The 13,510-nt window shown below is 35.2% G+C and overlaps 1 protein-coding gene across 1 annotated transcript; it reads right to left on the bottom strand.

The window, feature by feature from the left end:
- Window positions 1–139: 139 nt before the first annotated feature.
- On the bottom strand, window positions 140–8,907 carry LOC137810107 (nicotinate phosphoribosyltransferase 2-like). The gene is made up of 15 exons (XM_068611238.1): window positions 8,675–8,907; window positions 8,404–8,551; window positions 7,953–8,072; window positions 7,707–7,841; window positions 7,550–7,611; window positions 6,694–6,769; window positions 5,998–6,099; window positions 5,335–5,451; window positions 4,796–4,854; window positions 4,530–4,704; window positions 3,963–4,097; window positions 3,773–3,871; window positions 668–776; window positions 453–565; window positions 140–380 (listed from the first exon to the last, which is right to left on the bottom strand). Exons 1-15 carry the CDS (start codon window positions 8,821–8,823, stop codon window positions 303–305), a joined length of 1,677 nt encoding a protein of 558 aa, XP_068467339.1. The 5' UTR covers window positions 8,824–8,907; the 3' UTR covers window positions 140–302.
- Window positions 8,908–13,510: the final 4,603 nt, after the last annotated feature.

Raw genomic sequence — 13,510 nt, 5'->3', positions numbered from 1 at the left:
GGAGTTCAAAACTATTAAATTTATTCTTTATATAAGTGGATAAAAAATTCATTCTATTATTTTTTATTGTTGGATATGTAGCGAAATAACAATTGAGATTAAAATATTAATTTTTTAAAATGTAATTGAATTCAAAATAGAAACTTAAAATAGGCATACAATATAGATAAAAATGTATAAACATGTTCCCTTGTGTGTGTGTGTATATATATATATATTAAGAATGAATCAGAAGAAAGCAAATAGTATTACAATTTCTTTAGCCTCCAAATATTTAGGTGCATCTCAATTTATTTCCCTTGTTATCGCAGCTCCCCAACAGGTGCCTCATTGAGCCACAAGAAATGAATGTAGTCATATAACTTTCCACTCACACTCACCTGCTCAAAATTTGAAGTAAAAGTATTAAAAGCATTTGAAAATGAAGATTATAAAATAATAAAGTTTAAGACCTTATACGGAGTTGGATTAAGTCTCCTCATGTGGTCAGGTCGCATTTGCTCAAGTTGCTGGATGCATCGCTCTCTGATGTCCTTTAAAGGAGGTAGAATTTCTTCCGTTTTATCTTTCAACAAATAACAGAGCATATTATATGAGATGATGCAAACCCTTAGAAAGAAATAATGTCATGAGAAAAGCCAAAGAAATATTTTGATAAAGTTCGTACCTGATTTCCCAGCACAGTAACACCTTAGAAGCTCCTCAATTTTCTGAGGCACCACATATGCTCTTTTCGATTCTCGAAAGGGATGGCGGCACAGGATTCTCTCTCCCACCTGTCATGATTTTTTCTCAAAAAATATTTATGATTACACTTACATGATATAAGACTATATATAGTCTTGATCAATTTTCTCTACACGGGGCTACTATGTTTTATTTTTTTCTCATAAATTAAAATCTTAGTTAGCTGTTACGAGAAGATTAATTGTGACTCAAGTAAATGTAACAGTTCTCAACAAAGCAATAAATGGTAGGGGTGTTCATGGATTAATCCAAATCCAAATAAATGGATTGAATTTATAATTCATATCCATTGGATGATTCGACATCGGTTCGGATCCGAACGATTTGACATCGACCCGGGTCTGGACGACTTGACATCGGCCCAGGTCCGGACGGGTCAACATTGGTTCGTGTCTGGACGACTCAACATCAGTCCGGGCCCAAATGGGTCGACATCGGCCCAGTCCGGGCACGAATACTCGACACTGACCCAGGCCTGCTAGACTCGACATCGGCCTGGGCCCACTAAACTCATTATCGACCTTGGTTCGCTCGACTCGACATTGACCTGGGCCTGGACGACTCGACATTGGTCTGGGCCCGCTCGGCTCAACATTAGCCTTGGCCTTGTCGTTTGGATATTGGCCTGGGCTCGCTCGAATCCATATCGGACCCGAAAGAATAAGCTCGACATGGGCATGGACCGACTCAAGTAGACATTGGCCGGGGACCGGACAACTCGACATCGGGCCAGGCTCACTTGGCTCGACATCGACCTGGGCCCGAACCACTCGACATCATGAGTCTGGACCACTCGACATCGGCCCGGACTCGAACGACCAAACATCGACCCAGGCCCGTTTGGTTTGACATCGGCCTGAGCCCGCTTGGCTCGACATCGGCCCGGGCCTGCTCGACTCGACATTGACCTGGGTTTGCTCGGCTCAATATCGACATTGGCCCATGCATGCTCTACTCAACATCGTCCCAGGCACGGACACTCGACAATGGCCTAGGCCCGAACGAATCAACATCGGCCAGACATGCTCTGCTCGAAATCGACCCGGGCCTGTTAGGCTTGACATCGGCCTGAGCCCACTCAACTCATTATCAACCTTGGTTCGCTTGGCTTGACATCGGCCTGGGCCCGGTCGTCTGGATACTGGCCCGAGCTCGCTCAACTCCATATAAGACCCAAAACACTCAGCTCGACATGGGCATGGACCGACTCAAGTAGACATTGGCCCGGGCCCGTGAGATTCGACATTGGCCCGGGCCCGTGAGAATCGACATTGGCTCAAGCTCGGACGTCTCGACATTGGCCCGGGCCCGAACAACTCGACTTTGGCCTGGGCCCGAACGACTCGACATCTAGCTGGGCCCGCTCTGCTCCACATCAGCCTGAGCCTGCTGAGGTTGACATCGACTTGGCACCGAGCTTGGACGGGTCGTCATCGGCCCGGGCCCAAACGACTAGACATTGGCCTGGGCCCAAACGAATCGACATCGGCCCAGGCCCTCTTGGCTCGACATCGACCCGGGCCCGTTCGGCTCGACATCGGCCTGAGCCCGCTGGGCTTGACATCGGTATGGGTCCGCTCGGCTCAATATCGACATTAGCCTAGGCATGCTATACTCGACATTGGCCTAGGCATGCTATACTCGACATCGACCCGGGCATGGACACTGGACAATGGCCCGGGCCCGAACGAATCAACATCGGCCATACATGCTCTGCTCGACATTGGCCCGGGCCTGTTAGGCTCGACATCGGCCTGAGCCAACTCAACTCATTATCAACCTTGGTTCGCTCGGCTTGACATTGGCCCAGGCCTGGACGACTCGACATCGGCCTGGGCCCGCTCGACTTGACATTAGCCTTGGCCTGATCGTCTGGATATTGGCCCGGGCTCGCTCAACTCCATATCAGACCCGAAAGACTCAGCTCGACATGGGCATGGACTGACTCAAGTAGACATTGGCACGGGCCCGGACGTCTCGACATTGGCCCAGGCCTGTGAGAATTGACATTTGCCTAGACCCGGACAACTCGACATCGGGCTGGGCCCGCTCGGCTCCACCTCAGTCTGGGCCCGCTCAGGTCGACATCAACCTGGGCTCGGACGGGTCGACATCGGTTTGGGATCGAGCCTGGACGGGTCGTCATCGGCCCGGGCCCAGACGACTAGACATTGGCCCGAGCCCAAACGAATCGACATTGGGCTAGGCCCTCTTGGCTCGACATCGACCCGGACCCGTTCGGCTCGACATCAGCCTGAGCCCGCTGGGCTCGACATCGGTATGGGTCCGCTCATCTCATTATCAACATCGGCCCAGACATGCTCTGCTCGACATCGGCCTGGGCCTGCTAGGCTCGACATCGGCCTAGGCCCACTCAACTCATTATCGACCTTGGTTCGCTCGGCTCCACATTGGCCCGAGTCTGGACGACTTGACATCAGCTTTGGCCTGGTCGTCTGGATATTGGCCCGGGCCTGCTCGACTCCATATCGGGCTCGAAAGACTCAGCTCGACATGGGCATGGACAGACTCAAGTAGACATTGGCCCGGGCCAACTCGGCTCGATATCGACCCCGACCGACTCTAGTCAACTCAATATTGGCCACTCAGCTCGACTTGGCCCAGGGTTGACTTGACTCGACTTGACCCAGGGTTGACTCGGCTCGACTTTGGCCCATACCGACTTGGTTGACTTTGGCCCATATCGACTCGATTCGAATTTGGCCCATATCGACCCGATTCGACTTAGGCCCGAATGACTCGGCTTGACGTGGACTTGGGCCGACTTTGCTCAATCTGGATCAGGTCAAGTCAAAATCCAACCCAAAATACAATTTGGATAATCCAAAAATGTATCCAATCTATATCTAATCCATATCCAATTAAATGGATTGGATTTAGATTTGAGATAAATCCATTTAAATGGATTAAAACTAATATGAATTTGGATAATTATGGATTGGATTTTGTAATTTGGATTTTTTGTCCCCCTAAATAAATTGTAGTAACTGACGCAAGAAAATACCTTTGGAGGGGGTTCATTTTCTCCGGTCAATATGTCTACCAAAGCATAACCTTCTTTTCCATACAATCTATATATCCGCTTCTTACAAGGAATAGTGACCTACAAACAGATAAAATAGCAAAAGGATGATAAGATTATAATTAAATGGAAATAAATGATTCAACTTATATATTCTGTCTAGTGTTCAAACCTTTGAGACAACTTCAGAAAGTTTGATACGAGGTTTATTATTAATCTCTACCAGCTTGAAAACAACACCTAAAGCAGCTTGAGCATAACACGTAACCAGGTACGTACCAATTCCATAGGCATCAATCTGATGCCCCTGCAGAAAAAAGATGCAATCCAGTAAAAGAAGTAAGATAAGAAAACTATGAATTGATGTACAGGCAGGAGTTTTAGCGAAATTGTGCTTCAATCTAAGCCGTTCTATACTATTCTGTCAAAATAAATGTTTGGAAAATGTTTTCTAACATACTCTTTCAAATACACTCTATTATTAATTAAAATTTATTAAAAATTACAAAATTCATATTTGGTGAGTCCCTCATAGTTTCTACAAAATTTAATCAATGACAGAGACTGTTCTGAAACTATGTCGCTAACGCTTTTCTTATTATAAATCTCTCACCTTTTACAGACTCTTCATTTTGGCCCTCTAACATTCATATTTTCATGTCCCTAGTGGTTCTTGAGTTATGAATTCCTTGAATCAACAGAATAAAAGCTACAATTTCCAGTGTGTAAACGAATTTACCTGTTTGTTTAAAGCATCTAATGTTTCCTCATTAAGGTCATTACTAGCTGTGATACTCGTCTTCCCGAAACCGAGCAATCCAAATTCCTTCTCAATGGAGCAAAACAACTTCCTGATCTCACAAGACAAATATGCCAGGTCACCAGAATCCAGCCTAATGCCAATTGCTTTGTATCTGCTCAGAACATCATCTAAACTCAGCAATGAATAACAATTACATGATCAAGTGATTATGATAAGCATGCATGGAAAACTTCTTGACGTACCCTAAATCACTGAGAGCTAATGCAACTGCACAAAAATTAGGCACTCCACTTCTCATGACCTGTTAACATATGTGAGTGTGACCATGTGCAAAAATATTTAAACTAAACCTGAACTAACTTGTTCGCAAAAGACATAAAATAAGGATAGAATAAGCAAGATTTACCCACTTTCGACATTGATGATCAAAATGGTGCTAAAATTATCTACTGTTATGAGGCCCAATAGATGTCCTTATACTTGTCTTTTAGTTGTAAAAGATAATATCTGATTTTAGCAGGTTCAACACTAGAGTTTGTAAGGAATTTGTTTGACGTGTTTGTCATAAATATTTTGTATCTCTCTGTCGTTATCAATAAATAATCTGAATAGTAAATTTGATATCTTTTGGTTGTAGAATTAGGAATAGTAAAATAATTATGCTTTCACTAGCCTACTCTTCTCTCTCACACACTTCACCACCAATCATTACCGTTCATATATGCCTAACAACGTGTGTAATAATAAGAAATATAGGTATAAGAAAACACTATACACTTACATCATAAGTGTCTACTAGGGCAAGAAAGTTATCAGGAAATGCTAAAGCATATGATGTCAATGCTGCCATCTCACTTTTATTGGTCTCAGCAGAATTGCCACGTAGTGAATCCGACAGCTGCATAGTGACAAATCAGTATAGATTATTGTTGTAGAAGTGCAAAAGCATAAATATATGCTATAAAAATGGTCGTGTGGAGAAATGGAAGAATCTGAGGATGTTGGAGTATATAACAAGAGAAAGAATGCACCTAAAAGGGTAGAAAATTGGAAATGTTTAGTCAATTAAAAACTCAATACACAACAGTAATACTTGATAATCAAGTAAGTGTTGACTCTAAGGCTGGAAATTGAGAAAACCCACACAGCCCTAGTATATTCAGCACTTTAATAGCCCCAAATTTGCTAAGAATCCAAAATTCAGAATAACTTTCCAACAAAACATTCCATACACCTAATAATACTAGTATCCATTTTTTGTATCCTCTTCATATCCCGTGATCCATGATCAGATGGTAATCATTTACAACGTTGACATGAACTGATGCTTAAATAGACCAACTTGTATGTGGACATGGAAGTAGCTGTCAGCAGGATGACACCAAAACACAAATTATAAACCACAAATTAAAAAAGTATTTGTAAAGGATTTAAATCATGATACCTCAATTTTTCTCATCCAGCCTTGAACAAGGCTAACAAAATCTTGACATGTACTTGAACCATCTTTTTTACGAAGCGCTTTGTCTTTAATCTCGTCAAGGCTCTGCTTAACACAGGTCGCACAAGGTACGCAAAAAGTAAGCAAATGAAATACATCAGAAAATGACTTAGGTCATAACAAAGCATAACAATACTGATAACAGAAATCATAAAGGCCATGATAAAGAGAGGACTCTTGACTGAAAGTCTATTATTACAATACGAGAGGATCTTCCTCATCTTCTCTTTTCTTCTATGATTCTATAATATTATTTTCATTTCTATCACTGCATGCCACTCTCATATCTTGATCTTATAAGAAATTTGATCTTTGCAGTTTTAAATTTTGTACCATCTCTGAACTAATTGCGCTGCATTTAGTTTTTCATGAATTGCAGAATAGGGACATAAATATAAAAAAGACAATGTCCCTTCTGATTAACAGGTACACCTATGTAGAGATATAAGGTTGACTTAGTGGTAAAAGTGGATGAGAAAGAAGAACAAGTGGCAGTTTGGAGTCCTTCATTAATAAAAGCTTAATATTAACAATTATCATGCCGATAAAAAAAGGAGTATGGCAATATTCCCACCAAACAGTTTCTCACCACAAACACCATCAGAATATGTCAAGAATTTCAATGAAATGTTCACATACCATGTAGGAGCTAACAAATGCATGGGAATGAGTACCACGGAGGGGAATCCCAAATAACATTCCTGCTGCAACGTTGCTATTGATGTGCCATGTGAAAAAACAAAGTTACACAATAGCAAAGGTCAGACACAAAAAAAACAATAAACCCAAACTAATTGGTAAAAAGGAAATGTCATTTTAACTTGATAGACAAGTCACGGTAAAAATTCTGGCGTTATAACCAAGATGAGTTGGCAATCAACGATCGAACTTTATCCTTCATCTTCATTTTCCTCGCTCTTCTCTCATTAGTATGTTGAAAACCAGATTTTAGTTATTTCTTGCAGCGTGATGAAATTTGGACGTGGTAGGAGATATTTAACTGTTTCAAAGGACTTTAGATCTATATTTTCATATTGTATATCTGTGACCACGGATTCGAATTTCGAACAACAATTCCCGAAAAAGATTGTAATACACTTTGCCCAATTACAAAAGATGTAGCAGAATTTTTTGAACCACAAGGATATGCCAAGCAGTTTTTCATTTGTCAATGAACAAATTCATAGGGTAACCACTGGCCTAATATAAAAGCAGAGTTTATATGCCATGTTGCCAAAATCGTGCCCTGCCATCTTAAATTAACAGTAAAGAAACATCTTTGATTTTTTCCAGGTATTAATAAATCTTAGAAATATATATACTTAATAGTCATAACTAGTACACTTTGTTGGTATTATAATAAAAACCATAGTTCACAAAATCTCAGTCATGATAACTGCTAGTGCTAGATATATACATAATATGATGAGCCTTTCTACCCTATTGTGCCAATTGGCAAACACAACTAGAATTGAAGTTGTTTGAGAGATAGTACCTTGTTGCATCAAATCCCCCGATGTAACTGTACTTTGATGCACCCACTCCACCATCAGGACCCTACATTAAAAGTAATATTCTTTTGATATATCATTGAGAAAGGAAATTATTTCTAATTGTTTTCATCAATTATTTTTCCAGTAGGACTTAGAAACCTGAGCCCTTCGTAGTCCAAACTCAAGCAGAGTTTTTGATTTTCCAGCAACAAAACGATGCCTTGCAGCATTAGTTGAAACTAATGATGCAAAATTAATGAGATTGACAAAAGGTGTTTCTAGCAACTGAACAACCTGAAGAGTAGAAAGTCAATTTAATGCAAGAAGCAGACAGTATTTGCAAGAAACAAGAATTGAAAAGTGATATAAACTGAAAGAGATTATTTAACAGTAGGAGGTACTCACTGCAATTGGACCTTCAACTCTCAACAGGGGTACCTTAGCAAAAACAACTGATCCTTCGGGAATAGCATACACCTCAACATCAGAACAGTCAATTCCTCTAAGATAGTTGAAGAAGCCTTCCTATGATTTCATCAATAATTACAAAAGTTACAATTTATTTTGAAGGGAAAATCGACTAGAAAATTCTGTTATACTCTCATCGGATGAAATTAATGTGAAAATCCAAATGAGACTCGGTCAGAAAGAAGTCTTACAAGGTGTTGCTAAAATTTCTTAACAGAAAAAACAAGACCTATCTTGGCTAGGTAGTTTATTCCAGACAATCGTAATCTATGTTTTGAATCTTATACATGCTATCTTTATGTCCTGTTCTTGAAGAAATTTTGACTACAACGATCAAAGAACGAAACGAAAGTGTTCGCAGCCACGATGAAAATGAGACACGAATTACCTCACATGAAACAGGCAAATTATGTTTGATAAAATCAATTTGTTCCTCGGTGAGCTTGTAATTAGAAATGAATCTGACGCATTCTTCCAAACCAGCGAAAACAGTGTACTCCCCTCCAAAGGGGTTCTTCCGAAAATACAAATCAAACCTGAAACAGAATTACTTTCACAACCGAAGAATCACATCATAAACAAACGTATATACGAAACTGCATCCATCTAAACCAAAAAAAAAAAAAACATGCAAGCATGCAGGATGAGGAATGACGCACACAGCACGTTCTTGATGCTTGCCAGATTTCCAGTAGGCATAAGCCATGGTGAATTGGTAATGATCCGTCAAGATAGGCGTCACCATCGGGTTTGTGGGTCCGGGTATTTTCCGACCCGAATTTTTCTTCTTGGACTCTTTGGTTGCCATGGTTGATGTTGTGTTGTTGAATAAACTAAGGTTTTCCTATATATAATTAAGAAACAAAAGTCTTGAGTTGAAAGAAGCGTGAGTGAGAAGCCGTTGAATGAAAATGAATATATATAGCGGTATAGGAGTGGTCATGGCTTTCCATTCATTACATGCATGCAAAACGTGAATCTTGTTTTATGCCATGCTTTGTTTCCGTTAAATACAAAATGGTTACGTTAAGTTTCCGAAAATCAATCAATTTCAGATTTATCAATCAATCATAAAGTCAAAATATCAAGAAAACCATAGTTTAATGCTTCTTTACAAAAATCAATCAATTTCAGATTTATCTTTCCACTGAATTGATTTCTTTTAACTCACTAATCTTAACCAATCTTAATCAATTTCATGTGATTTTACTTAATACTTATACCTTTTTTAAGGACCCTTTCTTATTAACTCTTTTAAAGTGTTTCCTTTTCTAGCAATAGACTAATGATCAGGGTCTTCTTCTAATCAATTAGATAGCAACTTTATGATAGCTACTTTATGGTGGTATAATTATCATATTTTTTAGTAATGGTTGGGTATTAATTAATTTTTATGTTTCAATAGTAAATTTTGGTATTTTTAATTAAGTTTCTGTTAATTTTTTTTATTAAGTACTTAAATTTTTTATATTTTTCAATTAAGTTTTTTCTGTTTGATTTGTTTGGTTAAGTCGGTAATATGGTTGTTGTTTTGCATAGCTATCTTATTTATTTGTCTTCTTGTTAAAATTGTAAAGTTGTGTAAGATAAAACACATTGCAATTAATGTAAGATGATAATTTTTTATTATTGTTTTAATTAAAAGCATGGAAGTCATTGAAAGCAAAAGCATAATGTTATCCAAGATGTTTTTAATTAAAATAATAAAAATTATTTATCGTTCTAAATTAATTACAATATTATTTATCTTACTTATTCATGTCACCCACTTAAAAAAATAAACAAGCAGAAACTTAATTAAAAAAAGATATCATTTTTAAATATGAAATAAATAAAAAATTGGATAGAAACTGAATTGAAAATACGACTTATGAGGAATTTAAAACTTAATTAAGTCTTTTTATAATATAAAATTATTTTTCCTTCTAATTCCAAATTATTTTTACACGCCTTTCATTTTAACAAAGGGCCTTATGAGATTTAAAATTAGGAATTTGGCAGGTGAATAGTATTGAATTCAAATATTTTGCCCCATAAAAGGGTGTAAGGTGTAAGTTTGGATAAATCTATATTAGATTGAATCAACTTGATTCCAAATTTTTAATTTTTTTTAATTTGTAAGTTCAAACTTTTTTAAGATTTTTAAAATATCCTATAGAATTGTTTTAAATTAAAATAAATAAAATAAATACTAAATTTACTAAACTGGAGAGTAATAAATACTTTTTTATAATAGATCTTTTTTATAATAAAATTAAATTAATCAGGTTGAGTTGAGTATCGAATAACCCAATCTAGTTTATTTAGGCAGGATTTAACCTAATCTAATCTATTTAGAATGGATCATTAAATTAATACTCTCACTCAAGAGTAAAGGTCAAAATAAATATAAGGTATTATTATCAATTGAAGATAAAGCTTGGAGTTGAGTCATTGAAATTAGATTAAGTAATTGAAATTAGAATTGAGTTAGGGATAGTTTAATAATAAAATCATAATAAATTTTGGAGGTTCATCATGTTTCAAAGATATTTGCTAAAAAGACAAAAGTAAAAAATTTCATTAAAAAATATTTATTAACTTTGAAGATTTATTAAGCTAGAATATTCAGTATTTTTAGTTTTCATCTTCTTTTATCCTAAGTTTTTATTTGTAATTCTTTATATGTTTTTTTTTTTATAAAAGGGATTTTTATTTTTTATTTTGTGGAATTTCCATATTACATGTTTAATTTTTTTTGTGATCTTGTGTTTCTATAATGATTATGGCATGAAATCAAACTCTTTGATGTAATCTTTACCTATTTTTTGTTAGTCACATGGTTCAGTGTAATGTTTATTAGCACATAGTTTCTCACTTATAAATGGGAAGAGAATGGAAGGAAAAGAAAAAGCATAAAAAGTTTGTGGTATATTTAATTGATCCAATAAGAGAATTAAATTAGTTAGGTAATATAATAAATTACAATAGTACCCTTAGTTTAATTTAAAAAATAACGAGTATGAATTAAAATTTAAAAATGATTAATTATAAAGTAAATAATTTATAAAATTGAAAATAATATTTAAATTTATTTTGTTAATAACATTTCACAATATGACATTGATCTAAAAAAAAAATATAATTTTATACTTTTATAGAATTTTATTTTATTTTATATATTCAATTAATATGTTTCAATTTCAAAATAAATAAAAAATTAAGATTTGTTTGAAATAAGAGTGAAAAAAATATTACTTATTTTAATATATATATATATATATATATTTATTTATTTTTTATCTGTGATTGTTTTTTACTTTAGTGGATTGAAAATTGGACTTGACACCATACCAATTACAATATTTGAGATTTTTTTTTTATTCTTTTCACTGAAAATATTATCTGAATATATAATAATAATTCTCATTAAAAGTCTTACAGAAAAAATTAACAATAAGTAAAATAGAATATAAAGAGAATATAGCAAAACTACAAGAGAATATTAGACAAATAAATAAAATAATATGGAAGGAGTAATAAATTTTACACTTTTGACTATTATCCTATGTAAGAAGACTAATTAAAGTTATATAAAAAAAAGGATCAAATATAGGATAATCAAATATTTAAAGATAAAAGAAAACAAAACAAAAATGTAAGATCAACCTATTCTACCAATTTAGAGTCTAACATCAAGAAATATTTGATTGATTAAACCAATTAAACTCAATATATTTTAGGGTGAATTTAGATTATATTCAAAATCTATTTTACCATCTTAATGTAATTTTCTCTTAAAATATATAGTTTTTCAAATATTTCTATTTTAATAATACAATTTTTTGACTTAATAAAAAAAATTTCTATAGCATTATATTATATTTTATCCATAAAATTTATATTAAAATATATTCTGTAAAATACACATTTTAAATGATAGCTGTATATTTTTATAGTTTCACAGTTTAACTTAATGTAATATTATAATTAATATGTTCTATCAAGAAATAAACTTAAACTATCTTTATCAAAATTTTGGACAAAATTAAAATATAGATAAACCTATCTTAACCAGAAACATAAATACCCTATTTTAAGAAAATTTTAATCTAAATTAATTAAAAAAATTGGATGTTAAATATATTAGTTTAAGAAGATTTAAATTCAAATTAATTAAAAAATTTCGGGTTTGATCATAAATACCCTAGTTTAAGAAAATTTAAATTCAAATTAATTAAAAATGTTGGGTTGGTTTGGGAAATTTTTGGTTCTTAATATTATTCAACTGGATAATTGTTTAAAATAGAAAAAATTGTTATTAAATAGTAAAATGCTATAATAAAATAGAAAAGAAACGGTAAAAGATCCCAAAGAGCAGAGTGCATAATAAAACTACTGTTTAATGTTTAATGATTTCTTTCCATTTCCTACTACTTCACGAAAGCAATATGGTTTCACTTAAACACGAATGTTTGTTATATTTTATGTGGTTTCACTTAAACACGAATGTTTGTTATATTTTATGTTCAAGATTTGATGTATAGTCTCTCATTCCTTTTGTGCTACCGTCCTTCTTATCACCGTCCTTCTTATCACTTATATTTTGTAACAAAATGACGCAAGATTGATTTATCTGTCCCACTAGCGCCAAAATATTCTAGCCAAGATTCCACTTCAAGATTATTTTTCATTGTAATTACTATATTAAATGTTTATTATAATAATATTAAGAGAAAATAATAGAATTGCTATGATGAATCGCAAGAGTTTAAAAAACTAGAATTATGACATCAGAAGTCCTAATCTCAAGCGGAAGTCTCAGATACTAACTAATGAGAACCAACTTATATACCTACTTATCATCGAAGATAAGTATGCGTGTATTTCAGTCCTAGTATTGTATGGAATTCGAGTCATTTTTCATCACACTGTCTTGTGACTCGATTTGCTAAATGATATAAAACTAATCAAAATCTTGTCTCGTGAAAGAACTCCTTTTTGCAGTAGCTGTTTCTTAAAAAAATGCATTTCCATTATTGCTCGAGTCACTAAATAAACTTGAAAATTTGTGGAGCAAGTAATGACTGAATTCTTTTATGATCTCGTGTAACTAGATGAAGATTTGCGAGATCTAGAATGAGCAATGGTGGGGCTCCGTCTTGTACGCAAGACAAAGTAGTTCAATTATAGTGGGCAGTCCCCAAGAAACATGAGTCCATTAATGGAACTATCCAAGCCTCTGCAAATTACAACACGAGTTCCCACTTGACAAAATATGGGACTCATGGACCAGTCTGTCGAAGGGGACATGATTTGTCATCTTATCTAATGCCAACTACTTGCAGTGAGTCTAACTGGTATGCAGAGTATAATGGCCTCACAAATCCAAAAAAGAGGAAAAGAAACCTAGTGTGTGTAGTATGAGCATTTAATATGATGTGCATCTAAAGTCCATTTTATAGACGCATTTCATTGCAACGTTGACAATGCAACATGCTTTGAAATAACAGTGT

Source organism: Phaseolus vulgaris, chromosome 2 (genome assembly GCF_000499845.2).
Source record: "Phaseolus vulgaris cultivar G19833 chromosome 2, P. vulgaris v2.0, whole genome shotgun sequence".
Classification (NCBI taxonomy): Eukaryota; Viridiplantae; Streptophyta; class Magnoliopsida; order Fabales; family Fabaceae; genus Phaseolus; species Phaseolus vulgaris.
Note: the sequence above shows the minus strand (reverse complement) of the source record. Positions and strands in the feature narration are given on the sequence as shown.